Source organism: Salvia miltiorrhiza, chromosome 1 (assembly GCF_028751815.1).
Source record: "Salvia miltiorrhiza cultivar Shanhuang (shh) chromosome 1, IMPLAD_Smil_shh, whole genome shotgun sequence".
In the NCBI taxonomy this organism is placed as follows: Eukaryota; Viridiplantae; Streptophyta; class Magnoliopsida; order Lamiales; family Lamiaceae; genus Salvia; species Salvia miltiorrhiza.
The window spans coordinates 33,264,164-33,288,231 of record NC_080387.1 but is presented as its reverse complement, the minus strand read 5'-3'; the positions used below and the strand labels follow the sequence as shown (position 1 = coordinate 33,288,231).

General features: G+C 38.7%; 4 protein-coding genes and 1 long non-coding RNA gene across 8 annotated transcripts; 3 read left to right on the top strand and 2 right to left on the bottom strand.

The window, feature by feature from the left end:
- Window positions 1-1,042: 1,042 nt before the first annotated feature.
- Window positions 1,043-4,824, top strand: LOC131021112 (protein SUPPRESSOR OF K(+) TRANSPORT GROWTH DEFECT 1). Its single transcript, XM_057950205.1, has 8 exons — window positions 1,043-1,729; window positions 2,243-2,348; window positions 2,553-2,751; window positions 3,518-3,586; window positions 3,674-3,748; window positions 3,841-3,939; window positions 4,065-4,220; window positions 4,412-4,824. The coding sequence occupies exons 1-8, from the start codon at window positions 1,258-1,260 to the stop codon at window positions 4,535-4,537; spliced, it is 1,302 nt and encodes a 433-aa protein (XP_057806188.1). The 5' UTR covers window positions 1,043-1,257; the 3' UTR covers window positions 4,538-4,824.
- A 48-nt stretch (window positions 4,825-4,872) lies between these two features.
- On the top strand, window positions 4,873-9,360 carry LOC131021103 (subtilisin-like serine-protease S). 2 transcript variants are annotated; one of them, XM_057950195.1, is made up of 11 exons: window positions 4,873-5,002; window positions 5,905-5,996; window positions 6,137-6,234; window positions 6,484-6,636; window positions 6,740-6,851; window positions 6,960-7,497; window positions 7,571-7,665; window positions 7,746-7,985; window positions 8,066-8,180; window positions 8,311-8,515; window positions 8,607-9,360. In XM_057950195.1, exons 2-11 carry the CDS (start codon window positions 5,920-5,922, stop codon window positions 9,161-9,163), a joined length of 2,190 nt encoding a protein of 729 aa, XP_057806178.1. In that variant the 5' UTR covers window positions 4,873-5,002; window positions 5,905-5,919; the 3' UTR covers window positions 9,164-9,360. The 2 variants fall into 2 exon arrangements, with proteins under 2 accessions (XP_057806178.1, XP_057806176.1); XM_057950193.1 differs by lacking the exon at window positions 4,873-5,002 and adding an exon at window positions 5,524-5,644.
- On the bottom strand, window positions 4,876-7,054 carry LOC131021119 (uncharacterized). Its single transcript, XR_009100886.1, has 4 exons — window positions 6,913-7,054; window positions 5,982-6,842; window positions 5,158-5,266; window positions 4,876-4,994 (listed from the first exon to the last, which is right to left on the bottom strand). It is a non-coding gene; the product is annotated as an uncharacterized LOC131021119 (long non-coding RNA).
- On the bottom strand, window positions 7,731-12,521 carry LOC131021091 (pentatricopeptide repeat-containing protein At2g27610). 2 transcript variants are annotated; one of them, XR_009100885.1, is made up of 4 exons: window positions 9,476-12,521; window positions 8,670-9,210; window positions 8,049-8,482; window positions 7,731-7,959 (listed from the first exon to the last, which is right to left on the bottom strand). XR_009100885.1 is itself a non-coding variant. In XM_057950188.1 (1 exon), exon 1 carries the CDS (start codon window positions 12,174-12,176, stop codon window positions 9,558-9,560), a length of 2,619 nt encoding a protein of 872 aa, XP_057806171.1. In that variant the 5' UTR covers window positions 12,177-12,521; the 3' UTR covers window positions 9,331-9,557. The 2 variants fall into 2 exon arrangements, 1 of the variants encoding a protein (XP_057806171.1); XM_057950188.1 differs by lacking the exons at window positions 7,731-7,959; window positions 8,049-8,482; window positions 8,670-9,210 and having other exon boundaries at window positions 9,331-12,521.
- A 505-nt stretch (window positions 12,522-13,026) lies between these two features.
- On the top strand, window positions 13,027-19,812 carry LOC131021083 (protein HIRA). Of its 2 annotated transcripts, XM_057950173.1 has the most exons (10): window positions 13,027-13,819; window positions 14,362-14,637; window positions 14,797-15,048; window positions 15,138-15,535; window positions 15,663-16,650; window positions 17,047-17,248; window positions 17,358-17,598; window positions 17,922-18,044; window positions 18,426-18,540; window positions 18,962-19,812. In XM_057950173.1, exons 1-10 carry the CDS (start codon window positions 13,712-13,714, stop codon window positions 19,388-19,390), a joined length of 3,132 nt encoding a protein of 1,043 aa, XP_057806156.1. In that variant the 5' UTR covers window positions 13,027-13,711; the 3' UTR covers window positions 19,391-19,812. The 2 variants fall into 2 exon arrangements, with proteins under 2 accessions (XP_057806156.1, XP_057806157.1); XM_057950174.1 differs by lacking the exon at window positions 13,027-13,819 and having other exon boundaries at window positions 14,498-14,637; window positions 14,794-15,048.
- The last annotated feature ends 4,256 nt before the right edge of the window (window positions 19,813-24,068 follow it).

The following is a 24,068-nucleotide window of genomic DNA, read 5'->3' as shown; positions in this document are numbered from 1 at the left end:
CATAGGAACCCCTAGGATAGTAAAGATCGAATAAGTAAAGAATAGGGTGGGTAGGTAGAGTAATTAATTAAGGGTTGGTAGGATTTAATTAAGTGTGGTTAAAATAAATTAAGGGTATAGGTAGTAAAACTAAAAAAGAAGGGAGGACATATATGTCCAAAAAGCAGAATATGAGTTTATTTGGTGGATAGAAATTTAAGGGCAAATGGGAGTGATGAGGACAAAAATATGCATCCCTCCATAACCAGGAGATTAAGGCCGAGCCAACGATAACAACGCTGTTCACGGTTTAACAGCCCTGATTTCCCGGGATTTGAAGCTATCTTGAAGACTATCAAGTTCTTGATAAAGAAGGAGATTATCATGGAAAAAATGATAAATATGAGGAATTAGAATTATATTCTAAGTCTAAATAGAGTCATTTTCTAAGTAGGTTTCTTAGTATTTTACTTATAAATAAGGCATGTATTTTCATTATTTAGGGCATCCGATCGGTCCCAAACGATCTCTCTCTGTACAATGTAATCTCTCCCCAAAACATAGTGAAAACCTCCCAAAAAACTACGTGGGCGTAGATCTTATGATCGAACCATATAAATCTCTGTGTTCTTATTGCTTCTTTTATAGGTGTTATTTTTGGGCACAACAACTGGCGCCGTCTGTGGACGAAGGGAGTGTATATATATATATATATATATATATATTATCATATTATGATAAGAGACTATAAATTGAAAATTATACGTGTTTATTCATTCAATTTACTTAAATAAATTAAATTATTAATTTATTATAAATTTAATTTAATTTAATTTAAAGTTAGGAAGTATAACCTAAAATGAGAAATTTTCAATTATTATTTTAAATAAAAACTATAAAGAGTAAAATGAGGAATATGAATAGAATCAGTGCATCACCCTTCGTCACCCTTCCTCGCCAGCTATGTGCCTATATTCATATCTTGGCCCAAATTAGGCAATTGCTTAAGCCCAAATAAATTTTGAAGAGGAAAGCCCAATAAAACGCGTCTGCTATAACGCGATTTCATTTTGAAGTCAACAGGCGTGTAATTCTCGCAGCCAAGCCATTCCCCCTAACCCCAAAATCTCCCAAACTTCAATCCAAGGAAACCCCAATTTTTTAATTTTCCAATTCTTCATCATTTTCCGATTCAGCGCCCCAAAATCCCACGCGAAATCGAGCTGAATCGACCAATCCGACCTCCGGAAGAAGCTCAATTATTTATGATCGGCGACGATGTATAGCAATTTCAAGGAGCAAGCGATCGAGTACGTACGGCAGGCCGTCGCCGAGGACAACGCCGGAAACTATGCCAAGGCCTTCCCGCTCTACATGAACGCGCTAGAGTATTTCAGGACGCACCTCAAGTACGAGAAGAACCCTAAGATCAAGGAGGCGATCACGCAGAAGTTCACCGAGTACTTGCGCCGGGCCGAGGAGATCCGTGCCGTGCTCGACGAAGGAGGATCGGGCCCCGCCGCCAACGGGGACGCGGCCGTGGCGACCCGCCCCAAGACCAAGCCCAAGGACGGGAAGGACGGGGAAGGGGAGGATGGCGATAAGGAGAAGCTCCGGGCCGGTCTCAACTCCGCGATTGTTAGAGAGAAGCCCAATGTTAAGTGGAATGATGTGGCTGGATTGGAGAGCGCAAAGCAGGCGCTGCAGGAGGCCGTGATTCTCCCCGTGAAGTTCCCACAGTTCTTTACTGGTACAATTTTGCGATTGTGTTTTGATTTACGTGGTTATTCGCTTATCCTGTTTTCTTGTAGTAAGCTCGTGGTGGTTTTGAACTGTGAACATGCGTTTGTTTTAAGAAAATGTTGTCGGAATCATGATTTTAAGGGCATGTAGATTAAGGTTAAGAGACTTTGAGCAGACATTGAGAAAGATGCTATGGTTGTGACTTGTGAGTTCAAATTGATTTCATTATTTTTTGTGGTGTGGAACGTAGTTCATCGTATGTTATTTTCATCCTTACAATGGATAATGGTATGTGGAAGATTTAGATCATAAAAAAGGGTTATGTTTGTCGAAGAGACATTTAGCCTGTTGTTCATATTATGATTAGAGATTTAGTAATACTTTTGGGTACTTAACTAAAAGAGTTCCTACTCTGTACCATGTATAAATAGAGGAAGCACATTCAGTTTGGAGCATGGTTCTTTAGTTGTATGCCTAGCCTAGATTGTTACGTTTAATGTGCTTTCTCTTTGTTTTTTAGGTAAGAGGCGCCCTTGGAGGGCTTTTCTTTTGTATGGTCCTCCTGGAACGGGAAAGTCATACTTGGCCAAGGCTGTTGCCACTGAGGCTGACTCAACATTTTTCAGGTTATTTATCTTCCTCGATATATGTAATTTCTGCTTGTCGTTCATAGATGAATGGTTGTGAGCTTTCAATGTTACTTGAAAAAACCATTATCCTGTTTTGTCTGTGAAAAAGGCGTGCACATCTTCAAACTTTCCTTTCTTCATTTTCAATGAACAATGATCAAGTTGCAAAGTTGGTAAGTGGCATCTGCTGTTTTCTTTCAGTGTTTCTTCTTCAGACTTGGTTTCAAAATGGATGGGTGAAAGTGAAAAGCTAGTCTCTAATCTCTTCCAAATGGCACGTGAAAGTTCCCCCTCGATCATATTTATTGATGAAATAGATTCCCTCTGTGGAACACGTGGAGAAGGAAATGAAAGTGAAGCATCTAGACGAATTAAAACAGAATTGCTTGTGCAGATGCAGGTAATTGTAGTTCAAGGTCCAAATGATTGAAATCACGCCTAGCAATTTCTTTTGCATCTCTTAAAAAGATGTCTTAGTAGAATTTCTACCATTCATGGACATGGATACCCTGCATCTAGAACTCTTCATCTTAATGAGGGCTGCAAAATTTCACCTCTCGAACTTGCTGCTTCATCTGGATATGACTTTTGGACCCGTTGATTGGTTTCAGCCCTCTATTCTTCGAAATCATTTTTTATTTTTGTACATTTTGACTTTTCTAATTGTTGCTACATTTGAGATCTTTGGAAATGGATTGCAAGTTGGGTTTATGTTGTAGATTCAATTATTATGGGTTATTCGAACCAAATATAGGGAGGTTTTGTATGGAATTTTTCCTTCACTGTTATCCTGGATTTCTTGTTGGTTTCTGTTGTTACAAACATTGTTTGAGAAAAGTTTATATTCTTCTCATGCAGTTCACTTCGGACAATATTATTTGATATTGAACATCCGACTCCAATATTAACTGTAGATAATAATCATAATACATTTGAGCAAGAAACACTACATAATAAATGTGGATTGTATCTCAAACTGTAAAATTATTTTATGTGATGTTCAGTTTACAATGCATTAGGATGATAATTAATTTTAGATTCCTAGGATTCTCGTCTCTGTCCTGTACCATTGATATTTGTCTGTGGTGGTTTTGGTTTGCCAGCCTGTATCATTTGAAATGAACTTTTGACATTTTCCAGTTCTATTGTTATCTTATGTACATCAGGGGGTGGGACACAATGATGACAAAGTTCTTGTTCTTGCTGCCACAAATACTCCTTATGCTCTTGATCAGGTAATAGTTAGTTGCACACTGATGGTAGAAAATGGGTACTTTTCATCCAACTTCATTATTTCTTTGTTGTATGATTATTTCCTATAGGCTATAAGGCGGAGGTTTGACAAGCGCATTTATATACCTCTACCAGATGTGAAGGCACGGCAGCACATGTTCAAGGTAAGAAGCATTTTTCATCTCACTAATGGAATTGGAACCAGAATTATTAATTACAGATTAATATAATCTATTGTGGCTTGTTACGCTTACAGGTGCATCTTGGAGATACTCCTCATAACTTGAATGAAAGCGACTTTGAAAGCCTAGCTCGTAAAACAGAAGGTTTTTCTGGTTCAGATATTGCTGTTTGTGTAAGTCTGCAACTGTTTATTTGTAAATGATGTTTTGATAAGGCTCTATAGTAAATTTGGACTGCTGCATTAGAACCTGCACATATCTTTTTATGCCTTAGAATTGATGCGAATGACTTTAATAGGTTAAAGATGTCTTGTTTGAACCTGTACGCAAAACACAAGATGCAATGTTCTTCATTAAGACACCTAATGGCGCATGGGTGCCATGTGGACCCAAGCAACCAGGTGCCATCCAGATAACCATGCAGGAGCTTGCTGCAAAAGGACTTGCCGCACAGGTATTAACTTTAGTTGAAGCACATGTGTATATTGTAATTTGTGTAAAACATACTGATGTTAAAATGTGAGTAAATGCATGTCAGTACAGTTGTAATCTGTTAACAGAAATCTATTTAGATGTATGTATTTCTGTGAGTCTCTTTCTCCTCATTAGCAACTAAATGATCTCTATGCCATGATGCTTCTGTAGATCAACCCACCTCCTATATCAAAATCAGACTTTGACAAGGTGCTTGCTAGGCAAAGACCAACTGTGAGCAAATCTGATCTCGATGTGCATGAGAGATTCACAAAGGAATTTGGCGAGGAAGGCTGACAAACTTGAGGCGCTTTACCCTGCTGCGATGTGTGTATCCGGTGACCTTCTGTATATTATGTTTTTTTACTGCATTCAGATATTAGCCCATCAAACGGGAAGGTTAGACGACTTTGCATTTTCCTCCAGCATATTTGGCCAGGAAATGAGGCGACACTTCTCAAATTGCTGTACTTATTGTTATTTACAAACATTAAAACTACTCCAAGAAACGTTGTCAATATTGTGTGTTCATGTGAGGCAACTAAATGCAGTGGCATTACATGAAAGGCTTATTTTATCGATTACTTGTTTGGTTTTTAGCATATGGTAGCGTAGAATTTTCCCTCAGACAGCCCGATTGAGCAAAAGCTGCAGGTGGCATTTTCTTTTTTCTGGTGCAGTTGATATCATTCTAGCAGCAAACGTGATTTCTGGAATATCTAATGTGATGGAGATGAGACTGTGCTCTTATCGCCTGCAAAGGTTCAACATCGTCCTCATTTTTCATGTATTTAGAGGAAGCCACGAAGCCTATTCATTTACTCTGCTACTGTTATATATAATAGATTCAATTAAAATCAGGGGACAAATTATTGGATTAATATAAACCAGCTATTGACCAAGTAAAAGTGTAAAACCATTGAAACCAATATTTTATTTGGTTCCGACTCTCTCGCTCTCTCTGTGATGTGATTTGAAGCAGCAAAACCAGAATTGGTCCTTCACCAATCTGTAAACTTTTGTTTTCTGCAAATGCGATAAACAGAAGGCAGCAATGATATATGCTGCTCCAAATGGATGTCTCTACAAAATTCTGATGATATATAATTCACATAATCGGAAAGGATACTAACAGAAGCCGGCTTCAGAATTCCATTTGGACCCATACTAAGATGCTTCATCGAGTTTCTGAACAATCTATTTGATGTTTTCTACTCTGCCAACCAAGCCGGCTTAAAACACATAAAATTATGGTGTATAAATTCCCAAAGCATAATCATTCTTTTTCTCAAAATCAAAATCAATTGTTCACTACATTCCAGCAGCATGGATGTGGTGAAACTGTTTAGCTTACTTCTCTTGTTCAGATTTGCATTAGCTAATGGAGATGCATCTAATAGAAAGGTAACAAAATGCATAAACTCGTATTACTAGAGCTCGTACATGCAGCATTACAACTTCATGTTTGCGCTCAGTGCTCACTAGGCAAACTCATGTTTTCTCTTTCAAGATTCATGTCTACACTATGAGTGAGAATGCCACATTACTAAACAATGAATAGATCATTACTTTAGTATAAAAAAAGATTATGGAATTGTAATTTGATGATCGATGCTATTGCTACCTTCATTTTTATTTTTATTTATACTTCTTGAATCATGCAGCATTATGTAGTTTACATGGGGGAGCACTCATACAAGGACTCAGAATCAGTAATCACAGCTAACCATGAGATGCTTACCTCAGTAATGGGAAGGTATGCTTTGCACCATCAGTTTTTTGACTGCAGTCCATGCTGCTTGAGCTTCTTCCACCTGTGAGCAGAAGTCGAGAAATGTGGATCAGAAGCTCACTGTATACTGGATTAAACATTTCTTTTCCTGATTGGTTTTTCAGTCATGAGGGGGCACAGGGTGCAGCGGTCCACCATTATACGAAAACCTTCAGAGGTTTCTCTGCAATGCTCACCTTGGATCAAGCAAGAGAACTCCAAGGTTCGTCTGATTCTAAATGCAATAATCGTTACAAAGAATCATCCGTGTGTTCTTAAATGTGCAAATCAGATACACAAAACACACATGCAGCCACACACTGAACAGCCGTGAACTTGCAGTTTTTCTTTCTGTTCTCTACACATGCAATTCTTTCTGTGCATATCTCAACTTGCTGAGATATCGAATTTGCTAAACCAAATCATGAAATAAACCACAGATAAAACTGACAATTGTTTCCCTTGACTGCAGTGAGTGATTCAGTAGTATCTGTGTTTGAGAGCAAGACAAACCACATCCACACAACACACTCGTGGGATTTTTTGGGTATAAGCAACTTGGAAAAAAGCCATCAAGCATTGATGGATTCAACATCTGACACGATCATTGGAGTTATTGATTCGGGTAGACGTTTCTAGCAACACATCCTTTGAACTCTCTCCCCTAGAAATTCTGTTTATATATTAACTAACTATAGAAAAAAAAACATGAATAATCTTACGTTTAGGAGTATGGCCCGAATCTAAGAGCTTCAATGATTACGGGCTTGGTCCCGTGCCCGCCAAATTCAAGGGTGTATGCTCAACTGGTGAAAACTTCACTCTGTCAAACTGCAACAGGTACTGCACAGATTAACTCAAATAGTCAACTGATTTGCAATATAAGCACGTCCAAACTCACAGTTTTCTTCTAGATTGTTGATGATGCATTCTGATCCCTATTTGCAGAAAAATAGTAGGAGCCAGATTTTACTATAAAGGATTCATAGCAGAATCTGGGCCTCTTGAGTCATTCAACGAGACATTTTTCCTCTCAGCCAGAGATGCTGATGGTCACGGAACCCACACTGCATCCACTATTGCTGGCTCAGTGGTTCCCGACATTAGCTTGTACGGAATAGGGAAAGGCACTGCAAGAGGAGGTGCACCAGGATCTCGACTGGCAATCTATAAGGCTTGTTGGTTTGACTTCTGTAGTGATGCAGACATCCTTTCCGCCATAGATGATGCAGTTAGTGATGGTGTGGATGTCATATCAATGTCCCTTGGACCAGATCCACCCCAGCCTATCTACTTCAGTGATGCAATCTCAATTGGAAGTTTTCACGCATTCCAGAAAGGAGTAGTCGTTTCTGCATCAGCAGGCAACAGCTTTCTCCCCGGAACTGTAGCGAACGTTGCTCCTTGGATTCTCACAGTTGCAGCAAGCACCATGGATCGTGAGATTCAAACTAATATATATCTAGGAAATTCACAAATTATAAAGGTAAGGCCTCCTCTTAACAAGACATCACCTATCAATCTTCATGATTCTGATATGGAGTTTTATTTCTTTGAAGGGTTTTAGTATAAACCCATTTCAGATGAACAACTTTTACAGTTTAGTGGCCGGAAGTGCAGCAGCAGCCCTCGGGGTTTCCTCTGAAAACGCAAGGTACTTTGCTTATCTGCAGCTCATGTACTTACCTATTCGCTCTTGAATCTTCGACTCTTTGAATCTGCTTTATCTGTCAGCTTTTGTAAGAGCAACACCCTAGATCCAGCTCTGGTTAAGGGAAAGATTGTTGTCTGCACACTTGAAATAATTCTTGATCACCGAAATGAAAAGGCTGCTGCTGTAAAACAAGCTGGCGGTGTGGGGATAATACTTGTTGATCCACTAGCCAAAGACATCGGGTTTCAGTTTGAAATACCGGGCGCATTAATCAGCATTCAGGAAGCAGAAAAGCTTCAAGCACACATGGTTTCACAACAGTAAGTTCAAGTTTCAACTTTCATGCATGTAAACATCATCAATCTGTCAATTAGTAACTATACCTTTTCTGTTGTAACAGAAACCCGGTGGCTAGAATATCCCGGACAATGGCGGTTCTGCCGACTAAACCAGCACCTGAAATGGCAATGTTCTCATCCGCGGGTCCTAATGTCATCAGCCCGGATTTAATTAAAGTACGTGTTTGGAAGTTTTCAGAAACATACAAGTGGAGAAGAGATGAATCCAATTGAGACTTTTGCTATTTCACAAGCAAGAAGTTTCGAATGATGTGTAAAACTCATGTTTTTCACCTATTGATTTCAGCCGGATATAACAGCACCAGGCGTGAACGTCCTGGCAGCATGGTCTCCATCGGCTACTGCTAACACTGCTGGAAGATCAATCGACTACAACATAATCTCGGGCACTTCAATGTCCTGCCCACATGTTTCTGCTATAGCTGCTATAGTCAAATCAGTCCATCCTTCATGGAGCCCTGCAGCGATCAAGTCTGCAATAATGACAACAGGTAACGTTTAACTAATATAAACACTAGCTGAAAACTACGACGTTTGCTCACTGTTTTTACTCTGGCCATTTTTGTTGTTGTTTTGAAACAGCAACAACTCAAGATAACGTTAGGAGCTTCATTAGAAGACATCCAAATGGAACTCAAACCTCACCTTTCGATTATGGATCCGGGCATGTCAATCCAGCTGCAGCAGTTGATCCCGGATTAGTTTATGATTTTGATAGCAGCGACATCATTGGTTTTCTGTGCAGCACTGGTGCAAGCCCTGCTCAGCTGAAAAACCTCACCGGTGAGACCACATATTGCAGAAACACCAAAACATCCTCATACGATTTCAATTATCCATCAATTGGAATCTCGAACCTGAAAGGAAATATATCAGTGCATAGGACAGTTACGTATTATGGGGAAGGGCCTGCTGTTTACAAGGCAGAAGTCGACTCTCCAGCTGGTGTATATGTCTCAGTCACTCCTAACAAACTCAGCTTCAAAAAGATGGGGGAAAAGATGTCTTTCATGATAAATTTCACACCCTATAAAACCAGTGAAGAGAACTTTGTGTTTGGAGCTTTAACATGGACTGATGGAATGCATGTCGTCAGGAGCCCGATTGGTCTTAACATACTCTCTCTAAGAAGTGTGTGAGTGAGACAAGTCATCTTTCCATGAATGAGTAACACCACTTTCTTTTCCTGAAGGTTGCAAGTATAAGATACTGTTATAACCCAATCAAACAGCTATTGGTATTGTAGATAGATGTTCATGTATTTATCATTGAATTCCACCTCATCAAAATGTAACCAAGTTTGTAATATAAATCAGTATGTCATTTGTGTTTTCTACTTGAAAGGATACTCGGCATAAAAACAGAAACACAAAAAAGAGGGAATCTAGTATACATCTTTTCCTAAAGCAGAACCGGGCATAAAAAGTCAACACAGCAGAGGTATACTTAACTGCAGATCTAAAGCTCTCCCCAAAATCTATTCATGCTTCCCCAAAATCACAAATTCCTTACTTCTTGTAACTTATAAAAGTGTTACCAGTAATCTCCACAAGAGCATAAGCCTTTGCTAAAGTGGTGGAATCTATTTGAATCCCTTACAATAATTTCTCTCCCTTCTATTTTTGAAATCAGCTTAATCACCATATGGCAGTCACCACAGACCCTGAGATTCTTTATGATCCGTATCGGAATGCCATGAGATAGTGAAATCAACCCAAAGGCAATAGCCAGCCTTTCACTGTGCCGAGAAAGGATGGCTTCTTTCTGTTCCTCTTCAATATCATGAAGTACATAATTTGTATCTGGCTGATATCCTTCATCCTTCAAACGAATACTTAATTCTCCAAGTTTCCTATAAATTTGATCAGATAGTGGATGTAAAACATCGCTAGCCATAAAAGTGTACGTCTTTTTCTTCACTTCAATCCAGCTATAGCCAGTTTCTTTTCTAACTTTTCTCTCATCCATCAGTTTTCTCACTTTTGTCCTATCTTCCCAGTTTCCTGTGGCAGCATATAAATTAGCTAACAAAACATAAGCAGATGAATCCTGTGGCTGACAGGAAATAAGTTTTTCAGCTGCGAATTTTCCAATCTCTATATTTCGATGAACTCGGCATGCAGCCAAGAGAGTACGCCAAATAGTTGCACCAGCAGGAAACAACATTCCATCAATAAGCGCCATAGCTTTGTCTAACATCCCAGCTCTGCTGTACAGATCAACCATGCATGAATATATCTCCATGGTGGGAGAAATTTGAAGTTTGTTCACCATCATGTCGAAATACACTTCACCTTCATTTACCAATCCTGTGTGGGTGCAGGCAGATATTACACCGATAAATGTAATCTCATCCATCTCTAAATTTCTCTTTTGCATTTCCTTAAACACACCGAGGGCCTTTTCACCATAACCATGTTGTGCATACCCCGAGATCATCGAGTTCCAAGAAACTAAGTCTCTTTCCTTCTGCCTCTTGAAGACCTCATTGGCACTCTCAATATCCCCTTTCTTTGCATACATAGTAACAAGGGAACTGCTTACAATTAGAGTGTTGTTATAACCAGATTTGATTGAGCTTGCATGAAACTGCTTTCCTTGATCTGTAGCAGCCGAGTGTGTCGCACATGCATTTATTATAATAGAGTAAGTGAAGTTATTTGGCCAGACACCTTCCTTGGCTAACTGACCATAAAACTTTACAGCTCCCTCAGTATCGTCTTGCTGAGCATACGCAACTAACATTGCAGACCAAGCAACAATGTCCTTCTCTTCTATTTGCCTAAAAACTTTCGCTGCATTATCAGTCTTGCCCATTTTAATATAAGCGTTAACCAATGCTGTTCCTACTGAAGTTGAGTTTTCATAATTGGTTTTGATGATCTCGGCATGCACTTGAAACAAAGAATTAGTTGGAAGAGCTGCAAGAATTGTAGAATAAGTGTAGTGATTAGGCCTCACAGATTCTCTCCGCATCTGGAGAAATATATTGGTTGCTTCTAATGTTCGACCATTTTTCATGTATCCTCCAATAATTGCTGTCCATGACACCACACTTTGAACTGTATCCATCAGTGAGAACATCTTCAATGCATCATCCATCTGAGAACCTTTCATGTAGCACATCATAAGAGCCGTTCTAACATTGTCAAAACTACCAAACCCACGCCTCACGACCTGGCAGTGGAGTTGCCAGGCAAAACCCAATTCTTTAAGGTTAGAACACAGCTTAAGAGCAGTGGCAAAAGTTGTTTCTGTGAACTCTATGCCAGCAACCCTCATTCTATAGAACAGCCCGATAGCATCCAAGTCAAACCCGTTCATCATAAGACCTGCAATCATCCCATTCCAAGAGACTGCATCCCTGCAGTCAGTTCCATCAAACACATACCTAGCCTCTCTACTCATCCCAGACTTTGAATACAGACTAACCAAAGCATTCCCCACCTCCCGGGTCGAATCAAGCCCGTTCTTCACAGTCATACCATGCAACTGAGCTCCAATCCCTACTGCACCTTCACCTGCCAAAGCTCCAAGAACAGTTGCAAACGTGAAAGGATTTGGCTCAACTCCCTCAGACTTCATCAAACTGAAAACTTCTACGACCTTTTGGATCATCCTTTTGATAGCATACCCCGTGAGCAACGACGTCCAAGTCACCACGTTCTTCACTCTGATCTCATCAAACACTCTCTTCCCGTCATCCAAATTCCCATTCTTGACATGCATGTCGACAAGCGAGGTTCCGACACTGACATCCTCAAAGAACCCATTTTTAAGACTGTGGCAATGTATCTGCCTACCAAAAGCATAATCTTGCAATCTCGTAGAAGCCTTTAAGATGCAAGATAGGCTGCTCCCGTCAACCAAAACACCCGCGCGATTCATAAACGCGTACGTTTTCAACACTTCTTGATTTAGGCCATCGCGAGAGTACTCGAACAGCAAATGGTTGTAATACGAGACATCTCTCTGCGGAGGTTCATCAAACGGGTTCTGCGCATTCTTGAAATTTGAAAATTTCGACAGCCCACCGCATTTTTCTGGACTCACTTCAACTGAAGAAGAGCGGAATACATCAAACGATCGAAATGTGCAGGAAAATTTGGAAAGAGGCTTGAGGTTCCTTGAACTTGGCCTATGAATTATCATGGCAGTTTGATATATATTATCCCCAAAAAATCTAACTCAAAATTTGAATTCACAAAAGAGAAGAGTAACAACTAGCAGACATTAACGTAGAGATTGGTGTGGTAGACTATGTCGGAACACATCTCAAAATCGTTAATGTAGCTGGAACTCGGAAGTCAAGAATTCTGTTGAACTAATTTTCAAAATTTGGGGCCAAATATGAATGCTTACGCGAGGTTCAGTGTGAAAACCCAATTTTGCCCTCCTCAATTTTTGTTATTTCTCTCTTCTGCCCATAAAATGATTTTATGAACTCTCTTTCCTTTTTGAATTTCGGATTTTCCTACCGAAATTGGAAAACCTAATTTCGTTTGAGACATTTTAGAAACTAAATAAAAGCTTTCCTTGCATGTATAATTCATTGTATTTTATTTATTATTATTATTTTTAAATTGGGAATCCGGATAGAATTTATATTTGAAAATGCCCCACCAATGCACCATAATAAAAGATAACGACATATACAAGAAATTATCAATTTGATTTGAATGGTGATGTGATAGTATAGACTTAAATTTTATGACTAACATAATTGATATCAATAAAATAAAATATACTTTTATGTTTTAAAGTTTGTGAAGTGAAAGAGGTTATAGTTTTGGACGGACCTATATCTATATGACATTTCAAGGATCTCATCTACACTACTTAAATTCAGCTTTGCTATAATTAAATATTGGAATTGGAATCAATAAATTAGCACGTGTTGGAGATATATAAAACAAAATTATTAGAATAAAATAAATAAATACATATATCTATATTTATCATTTATTTGTCACAAAATATAAAAATCGGTGGTTCTTACTTTTCTTTTCTTTCTTTGGATGAATCGATTCTCTCTTCAATAACTGAACCCTTTTCAGTGTGTTGCTTCACTCTCAATCTTCCATCAAAGATTGGACCGTTAAAAGGAAATACTCCATATTAGCAATAAAGAAATCATTTTTATTGCTCTCAACTCATTGAATTTTTTTCCCTCTATGCCTGTTCTTCGTAGAAAATTCTTGCACTGATTTACTTTACCGACACAAATTCTTACTAGGGTTTTTCTCAAGCTGGTCACCGAAATTTCAACCCTTTACCCAATTTCCCAATCTCAAGATTTTCTTTTTCATTTTCTTTTTTATACACTAATATTTTCTTTAATTGCTAATTACTCGAAAACGTTTACTTTTTTTTTCCTTTCTACTTTTTTTTTCCGCTAAACTGAAATTGGCTATGAATGTTCCGCCTAATACCAATTTCGAATTTCATGCTTTCATGAATTTGTTCGAGTCTTGAATTTCTGGGTCTGAGGGAGTTCCCAATTTAGGGATTTTTGGGCCGTTTTCTACTGCTTTTTTGTACTCATTAGGGTCTGTTTGAGTTGCAAGGCATGAACTTGGATGGGTTTTCAGGGTTTTAACTGAGAGAAAAACCCTATTTAATTCTCCATTTTCTTCCTACAAAATTAATTAGGTTTCTGAGGCAAAGTTTTATTGGAGTGGTTAAAGATGATAGCAGAGAAACCCAGTTGGATTAAGCATGGTGGCACTCAGATTTTCTCCATTGATATTCAGCCTGGTGGCCTCAGGTTTGCCACTGGTGGTGGTGATCATAAGGTAATGTCACGTCCTCTCTAATGCATTCTTTATCTTCAGAACTTCAAATTGCAATTTCAGCATACTATTTAGCTTGTCATATGTTTTTGTTGACTGCGTAATGCGAGATTTTGATGACACTAACTCGAGAAGTGCACTCATTGAGAGACATTCACAGTGTTAATGTATTTTTGAAAATGGCATTTGATGTTCACTTTATCGATTCTTGAGCAGTGTGACCTGTTTTACGATGTATTCGAATTGATGTAGTTATGAAGAAGATCAAGAAAGCTTAGACAGAGCGACATTCTGTGGATTACAACTATAAACTATGATGATTTTAGACATATCTACAGGGCTGAGATGTGTTTGACTTATAATCAGCAATGTCAAAATCACAGATGAATCCGTGGTTAATCTTTTCAATGCTTCCGGTTATTGTGTTCGAATTTGGAATTAACTTCTGACATCTTAATGCATTATATTATAAGTGTGTATTAGTTTATTATTCTACTGAAATTCCGTTGGAGTTATCTTCATAGTGTAATCTGCTAAATTTTCAGGTTCGCATCTGGAACACAAAATCTGTTGGCAGAGAGATGCAAACTGATGATTCAGCTTCAAAGCTTCTGGCAACTCTGCGGGACCATTTTGGTTCTGTTAACTGCGTTAGGTGGGCTAAGCATGGGCGGTATATTGCATCTGGATCTGATGATCAAGTTATTCTTGTTCATGAGCGGAAGCCTGGCTCGGGAACCACAGAATTTGGCAGCGGAGAGCCGCCTGATGTTGAGAACTGGAAAGTTGCCATGACTTTGAGAGGGCACACTGCTGATGTGGTAATACAAGTTCCATAAAGATATATTTTGGTCTGCGATTTCTATTTTTCCTTGTTTTTTGTTGGTAGCTAAAATCTCATAGGGATTGGCACCTTTTGTTTGTTATAGTTTGGTGTGTGCTCTAATCAATTTTTTGATTTTCTTATATGCTTAAAGTAGGTGGATCTTAATTGGTCTCCTGATGACTCGACATTGGCCAGTGGGAGTTTGGATAATACCATTCATGTTTGGGACATGAGTAACGGAATCTGCACTGCAGTTCTTCGTGGTCATTCTAGTCTCGTAAAGGGTGTAGCTTGGGATCCTATTGGGTCATTTATAGCTAGTCAATCGGACGACAAGACTGTCATAATTTGGCGAACTAGTGACTGGAGCCTTGCTCATAGAACTGATGGTCACTGGGCTAAATCTGTAAGTTAACAAATGGAAGTAAAACATATACTTGTTCATTTTCCTTCTACCTGCCATTTACATGCTATATTTTGAATTATCATTTTCAGCTTGGCTCCACCTTCTTCAGACGGCTTGACTGGTCACCGTGCGGTCATTTTATAACTACGACTCATGGTTTTCAGAAGCCCAGGCATTCTGCACCTGTCCTTGAGAGAGGGGAATGGTCTGCCACATTTGACTTCTTAGGACATAATGCACCAATCATTGTTGCTAAGTTCAATCATTCAATGTTTAGGAGGACTCCCTCCAATTCCGAGGACTTAAAAACTTCATTGGTTGGTTGGAGCAATGGTTCTTCAAAGGTTGAAGGAAAAGATTTACAGCCATATAATGTTATTGCAATAGGAAGTCAGGACCGCACCATAACTGTATGGACGACAGCTAGCCCTAGACCTCTTTTTGTGGCTAAACATTTCTTCACTCAAAGCGTGGTGGACCTCACCTGGTAACTTAAATTCAGTGCATTTTCTTATTTGTCAATGCTATGGTGCCTTTGTTACTACATCCTTAAATTTGCATCTTTCTGGTCTTACCTGCACTTATCAGTTTTTCAAATTTTGCTGTAATTGCAGGAGCCCTGATGGGTACTCGGTATTTGCTTGTTCCTTGGATGGGACAGTGGCGACGTTCCATTTTGATGTGAGTGAAATTGGATATAAACTAACTGATGCTGAACTAGATGATTTGAAGAGAAATCGCTATGGTGATGTCAGAGGTCGGCAGGGAAACTTAGCTGAGACTCCAGCACAGTTATTGCTTGAAGCAGCTTCTGCAAAGCAAATTCTGAGTAAAAAGACGCATGCAGTTGTTGCAGAGAGTCGGGCATCTTTGAAACCTTCTAAAGATTTAGGGGTTACTACAAAAATTAATAAGACTGTTGTAAATGATGGAAAGAAAACTGATGATGCTATCAGTGAGGTGTCAAACAAGGTGGTCTCTGCTCGGATGTCAAGTCCTGTAAAGCAGAAAGAATATAGACGCCCTGATGGTCGGAAAAGGATAATACCAGAAGCAGTTGGTGTCACTGCCCATCAGGAGAGAACGTCTATTGGTGATCACTCTGAAGGTCTTGACTTAGCTGTGAAATCTTTAGATCATAACAAGGATAATAACGGAGCGATACATACTGGTAATGGTTCTCGAGAAGGATCAATAAGAAAAGTTGTAGGTGGGAGTGCCGATCTAAGAGAGCGTTCTGGTGTCACGGCTAGAGCATCTATTAGTGAGAACTTGATTATTGAGAAGGCTCCAGCTTCTGGGAGTAAAGAAACAAGTATTAATGTCGAGCAGATTGGTCAACTACCTTCTAATAGTATTCTTTCAATACGAGTATTTGATAAGAAACAAGGGGAAGATACAATTTGCTTGGAAGCTCGTCCGAGAGAGCATGCAGTTAATGACATGGTGGGAGCAGGAAACACTTTAATGATCAAAGAAACAGAACTTTCTTGTTCACGAGGATCTCATAATCTTTGGTCTGATAGGATCTCGGGGAAGGTCACTGTCTTGTCTGGAAATTCTAACTTCTGGGCTGTTGGTGGTGAAGATGGATCACTCCAGGTTTATAACTTCAGTTCCCAATTTCGCATTACTTAGAAAATTTATTATGCGTTCTATATGGTTAATTGTCTGCCCCTCATTCTTTTATTTAACACCAAAGTTCATATTTTAATGGCTGATGATTTGATGTAATTACGTGCTGTTAGGTATTAAGAATCATGTTTTTTCGGACGGTCAGTATGTTGCTACAAAAAAAGTACTGAAATAATATTTTATACAGAATGGTAGTCATTTGTGCTATTCTTTTATTTGTCAATATGGTTTCTGTTTCTGCCATAATTTAGTGTCCACGACCCATGTGAGCTTATTTTGTTGTGCACACTTTATTTTCTCCACATGAATGATGTGATAAATATTAGTTCTATTTATTGATTGCAAATATTCATCATTGGGAAGGTTTACACAAGATGTGGGAGGCGTGCCATGCCAACCCTGATGATGGGTTCTGCGGCAGTCTTTATTGATTGTGATGAATTCTGGAAATTGTTAGTTGTCACAAGGAAGGCGTCCTTGTATGTTTGGGATCTTTTCAATAAGACGTGTCTACTTCAGGATTCCTTAGCTTCACTGGTAACAACAGACCTCAACTCCAATGCGGGTAAGCCACAAAATTTGATTTTTTACTGTACAGATGAACTATAGCTGTGCAATTTTGTTAATCATATAACAATATACTTGTAATGTTTCTCTTCTTTTCACTCATCCAGGTACGGTCAAAGTTATATCTGCAAAATTATCCAAGTCTGGCTCTCCCCTTGTTGTCTTGGCTACACGCCATGCATATCTATTTGACATGAGTCTTAAGTGTTGGCTGAGAGTGGTAGATGATTGTTTTCCTGCATCAAATTTCTCTAGCTCCTGGACCCTAGGTTCGGCACTTGGCGGTGAGCTGGCCGCGTTACAGGTTGATGTCAGGAAATATCTGGCACGGAAACCAGGTTGGAGCAGGTTTGTACGCATTGTTTCTTTCTTTAAACTGTTTTCCATGAAAATGTGTATGCCTTTCACTGAAGAGAAATATCCGACTTTGTGTATTGTCGGAATTTTTTTTGAAAATTGTGCATGAATTATAACTTTTATTGACCTGTTATTTATTGTAGTTTTTGGATTTTTCCATTTACAGCTAAGGTTCTGGCCTTTAGTTATTAGCAAGTCAGGTTTCATAGTTTCATATATATATATATATATATATATATATATATATATATATATTCATTTGAACCTTGTTATGTTTTGGATATCATTCACCTTGGGATGTTATTGTAATGCAGAGTGACAGACGACGGAATGCAAACACGTGCTCATTTGGAAGCTCAGCTGGCATCTGCTTTGGCTTTGAATTCTCCTAATGAATATCGCCAATGTCTTCTGTCTTACGTTCGCTTTTTAGCAAGGTATGCTGTGCTCTTCCTATTTGTCCACACTACCTGTAAGATCTTGCCTGTGGTAGTCGATTGATAAGTATCAGGATAAAGATTTATGTATTCTCATTTTCCATCTCCGTATATGTACTTGTATGGAGTGGATAGAAGGAAATTAAAAAGAATAACAAAGGAAGCATAATAATATGGATAATGGTAAGCAAAACAGAGAAAAAATATTCACAAGAATTATATCGTTGAGTTTCCAGCTATTGATACCTAAAATAGAGAACTTTCATGAGTAGTAGAAATGCTAGGATAATGCCAATTACTAACTATTCTTCTTGTTCACCCGCTGTGCATTATTTTATGCTTGCAGACATTTCATAGCCTTACTGTTTACTGTAATTGCAGGGAGGCGGATGAGTCCCGTTTAAGAGAAGTTTGTGAGACCTTTCTTGGACCTCCCATCGGAATGGCTGAATCTGGATCGGATGTGAAATCACCATCATGGGACCCTTCTATTCTTGTAAGGCCTTTTTCTTAATTTTTTCTTAATATTGATTATTTTCAACACGGTTTTCCTCTGAATACAGCCAGCGGATGCCTTGAGATTTCTCATTTGTTTCTTTTTTGATGTGGCTACTGAAAATATCGTAATTTTTGGCCATACTGACTTTTATCAGTTTCTTTGGTGTGATGAGTAAATGTTCTTCTCTGATATATGAAATTCGATGAATTCTGGGCATGCAAAAGAAGATCAATGTGACACTATTTTTCCAGATCATGATGTACTCTACTATTGATTCAGATTTGTGACCTATGTTTGTTTCATATTTACTATCTGCCATATCGTCATGATCTGCTACCGTGCTTGTGCACAAGATGCAAGATGCTTACCTCGGAGCTGTATGGTCTTTTGATTTACTTTCCTGTAATTGGTTTGACAGGGAATGAATAAGCACAAGCTCCTCCGCGAAGACATTCTTCCTGCTATGGCATCCAACAGGAAAGTCCAACGGCTACTCAACGAGTTCATGGATCTCCTATCTGAATATGACTCCATGGAGACGAGCTCTGAGCAGAAGAATCCGCTGTCTGCACCATCCCAGGCCACAAAAGATGTAAGGGATTCCAACCCTCCTACAGTAGACAAAAAAGATTCTGATCCAGCAGTGGCCACTCGAGAGAATCTTGTCGAACCAGCTGATCATACTCTGCAGGCTACCGATGAAATGGATACTTCGAGAGCAACCGAACCTCAAGCGGATTCTGCCCTCGCGAATCAAGTGCAAACAACAGAGCAAATGATTATAGACGTTCCTGCCTCGGATCAAGTAGAAAATGCCGCCCCATCTGCTGAAGACAAGGATTCTTGATCTCGACTTGAAACATTCGTGCCAACCAAATACTAAATGCTAATGTCGATCACCAGTCTTTCTCTGCTCGTGGAAATCAGAATCTTGTACTGACGTTCGAGCACTGAGGTCGTAGACTATGGGAGCTGCTGTGTCTGAAGCTCCAGCTGACAAAGCGTCGCGCAGTTGAGGTACTTACATCCAATTCGTCGTTGGTTATTCTACTGTGACTAGAGTTTCTTCTAATTGTGTTATACATTCAAGCTAATTTTTGTATGTAAAGTTGATTGCTTTAGGCTCCCATTTTCAACTAGGTTTGTAAAGAAAATTCTACACTCTAAATCTAAAACGCACAATTTTTGCTGATTTAAGTTGTGCTTTGTTGTGACGAGGGAATCAGCAAGCAGTCATACATTTTAGACATATTGCCATTCTTTCTTTTACTTCTCTATGCTGCAGAATAACAGTTTGAATTTTCATGTCTTCAAATTATCACCATTTATATATTGAGTTGGAAATTATCACCATTTTTAGAGAGAGAGAGAGAGAGAGAGAGAGACTATTGATATATTGAGCTTCTCTCTTCTTAACTGTATTTCATAATGTGTGTGTGTGTGTGTGTGTGAGAGAGAGAGAGAGAGAGAGAGAGAGAGAGAGAGAGATTATGAATTTAAATTGGCTTAGATGATTGAAGAAGAGTAATATATTGAGCTTCTTCTTGACTCTAATTTACAATGTTCAATAACTTGTTGGGGCGTTTACGATTTTAAATTCTCTTATTTAATTGAAGAAGCTACTAGTGTATCGACCTTCTTAACTCTATTTTACAATGTCAATTAGTACACCTTCACGGGAGATGCACTAGCCACAAATATTAATTTGTTTTTAAAATTTTAAATTATGTAAAAATATCAAAATATAATTACTTATGAGTTTGATTAATTAATAATAAAAAAAACTATGTTAATTTAAATATTAGTATTTGATTTAAAATAGTTTGTAATAACAATGTTATCAACTTAATAAGTATAATATTAAATTCAGTGATTATTGTATACTGATTGAATATGTCCAATAATAATAATTAAATTTATATATTATAAAATCAAATAATTTAAGTCAATATCACTGATTAAGCAAATAACACTAAATCATCAATATAACAAAATTAATAGCCGTCATTTAATATAATAATTTTGGGCTCTTAAAAGTTTAAATTATATTATTATTAAAAGTTCATATTTAAATAACCCAAAATTAAGTAAGAAATCGGAAAAATTATAAATAATATAAAAAATATAACAATTGTTATAATCGTGATCTACATAAACACATTTTCAGTTAAGGGCTTAAGTGAAAAGGCAATTACATCAAATGGCTTATTTGCAAATAAGTCTTTTAAGTTCTTTATGCATCTAGAGCATGCATATGGCTCGTCTAATCTACATCTGTTGACTACTGATGGTGAGGATGGAGCTGAGCTGAGATGTGAGGGATATATGTAGATTAGTGGTTACACTTTTAGTGAGTTGTTCATTTTCAATTGTTGGGTTGTATAAGAGAGTGAGCAAGTCGAGAGCTAAGAGAGGCCACTGGTGTAGCATGGTTTTGTGTATGTGTTCTTGCCCAAATTATGTACTCTTGTATTCTTCATCCTGATCTAATAGTACACTTCCAGTTGACCCCCGTGAACGCAGATTCATTCGTGAATCGAACCACATAATTGCTCTGTTTGTGTTCTTTGTTTGTAGTTCGTCAAAGTCTAATTCAATTGATAATCTTATGGAATAAGATTAACAATTGGCGCCATATGTGGGAATAAGTGAATCGGATTGCGACGGCTATGGCGATGACAAAGTTTGAATCCGAGAAGTTCACCGAGAAAAATGATTTTCGCTTATGGCAAATCAAAATCAGGGCTATTTTGACGCAACAGGGGCTTGCCGGCGCATTGAAGCCGGAGAAGTCTGAAAGTAGCAACAATAATAGCAAAAAAATGGATAGAACGGAGATGTACGAGAAAATGCATTTTGTGATCATTTTATGCCTCATGGATAAGGTGCTTAGAGAAGAATTATTTCTCATGGAAGAAGCAAAAAGAATTGAAAAATAAGCAAGAATCTACAGAAGTTACAGAACATGTGGAAGATGCTGAAATGCTCAATGTGGTGAATCATCATGCTGGTAATAGGTGGATTATGGATTCAGCCTTCTCTTTCCACATGTGTCCATATAAGAAGTGGTTCCTAGATTTACAATCTGAATGAGTAGGATCAATAATTCCAAGACATGATCATCTTTGTCCAGTAAAAGGTATAAGCAACGTTAAGTTGAAGATGCACGATGGAGTAACAAGAATTCTGCAGGGTGTTAGGTACATTCCATCTCTCAAGCTCAATCTCATTTCTCTAGGAATGCTGGAATCCAAGGGTTACACTTTCAGTTCTAAAAATGGAGTACTACTAGTAAACAAAGGCCCAGTCACTGTAATGAAGGGAATTAGAGAGAACAAATTGTATTATCTAGATGCAAAAACTATGGTGGGAGAAGTCGAAGTGAATGTTGCAGATGAATCAAAACTATGGCATTCAAGGCTTGACCATTGTTGGAAAATAGAAGAAATATCCTAAACTTGTTTTGATGATCTTAGATTTTATTTTTCTAGACTAGAATCTTTTCGAACTCAAGTGTTAGAGTTCGTTTTCTAGTTAAACTGAAGCAGAAAAGCTTGAAGACCTGAAGACTGATGAAGAGTTGACTGAAGAACGTGGACTGAAGTTTGGAAGATTGACCAATTGAAGATCACCTGAAGTTATTGCGGTTATAAATGAAGGACTAGTACAGGAATATACAAGCAATCTTTAGTCGAAACATTCTCTGAAGACTTGTTTAAGGATCAAAAGAAAACAGCGGACTGAAGCTACTAAAAGACGGACTGAAGATGCATTCAAGTACATATCACTTAGACGAATAAAGACAAATGATATCTTCTGGTACACGCCACATTAAATGCAAATGACAATGCATTAAATGCTGGGATATGAAAAATCGTCCTTCACCGAGCAGAGTTACTTTATCCATGTTCCTTTACACTGTAACACCATCTCCCCATGCCTGAAGACCATACCCTTTTCGGCGAAAAAGAAGATAGAGGACGAAGACCCTGAACATAAATCAAATCAAGTGTCAATGGCAGTATTTGAAGAAGTATATCCTCCAACGGATCTATTCTTCATCCTCCGCTTATAAATAGAGCTCAAGGAACAACCTTCAACCTCACCGATTCAAAGACTTACGCTGAAGCTCTGCCAAAATATCGAGTCAGTCACTTACTTAGCAATCAAACTTGAATCGAAGAAGAGAGTAAACGCTGTTGTAAAAATCGGTTGTCTTGATTTATAAACACTTTCTTAAAAGTGTCTAGGCAACCATATTCATACATCTCTTTTCTCAATCTCGCAGATTAGCTAAGCCGCGTCCCAAGAAGAAGCAACCCGCTCTTGGAAATTAGGATGAGAAACCCACATATTTAAAATCTTGAAACGTCTCTCATTAACCATATCGGCATTGCATTGGAAGACCAAAGGAGAATAATCTGAGGTGAGTCTCGGTAGCGCATGTGTATTAATAGAAACCCATAGATTTGCGAAACCAATGAAAAAGAAAGCCCTGTCCAATCGAGATTCCACATGCCGAGGAAGGAATCTCTGACCAGACCACGTAAACCGGATACCCGAAGAAGGCGACTCAATCATGGCCGAAACCTTAATAAAATCACAAAACTCACGGCACGCACTTCTCAGAGGCGCCAACGAACTACGACGCTCATGCGCGCCCTTTATGGTATTGAAATCCCCGATAAAAATAGTGTTTCCATCAACAAAAGAAAGAAGATCAATCCACAAGGCGCGCCTAGAAACGTGATCATTAGCACCATGCACAATAGCGACCCTAAAATTGTAAGTTTGCCAAACACAATCAGCAATAATAACTTGATCTGGAGAAAGTAAAATGACCGTCTGAACAAAGGGACTAGCAAGCAACCAAATATTCGACCTCCGAGGCTGCCAACAATTCTGATGGCGAGGAATCATATTAATCGACCTCTAATAGCTCTGGCGAACTTTATGAAGGCTTTTCTTGGGCTCAATAATGCCCACAGCTAAAGACGAGAAGGAGTGACAATGCTCCTTAAGAAGACATTTAGATTCGTCCGACAAACCGCGAACGTTCCAATCTAAAAAATTCATGAGAATTACATGTTTATTCTGGACTGAAAAGACCCCAGTTCCGCTTCCTTATCCCAACGTTGTCCACAGCCTGCAAGCTATCCGACTCCTGATAATCAACAATGTAATCACGTGGCTGATGCCCTGCGTCAACTGCCTTCCGAAGGCGATTTTTAATACTCTCTTGCTGAAGAAGAAGAACCTTGTTGTGGTTGCGTGCATTTTGATCATTTTTAGGAGGCCGCCCCCTGCCACGTTTAGGTATAGCCGAGCCCGCCCGAGACATCCTGCTTAAACCTCTCCACCTTTATAACATTCTCCATTACTAAATTTTTTCCGCTCATTTTCCTTTTGTGCTGATATTGCATCAGTATCCAACGTTTCTCCCCCAGTAGCATGTTGAGGCGAACGTTCATGATCAATCCCTTATAACTCCTCAGCATTAGAAACTTGATCCGGACCTTCTGCCG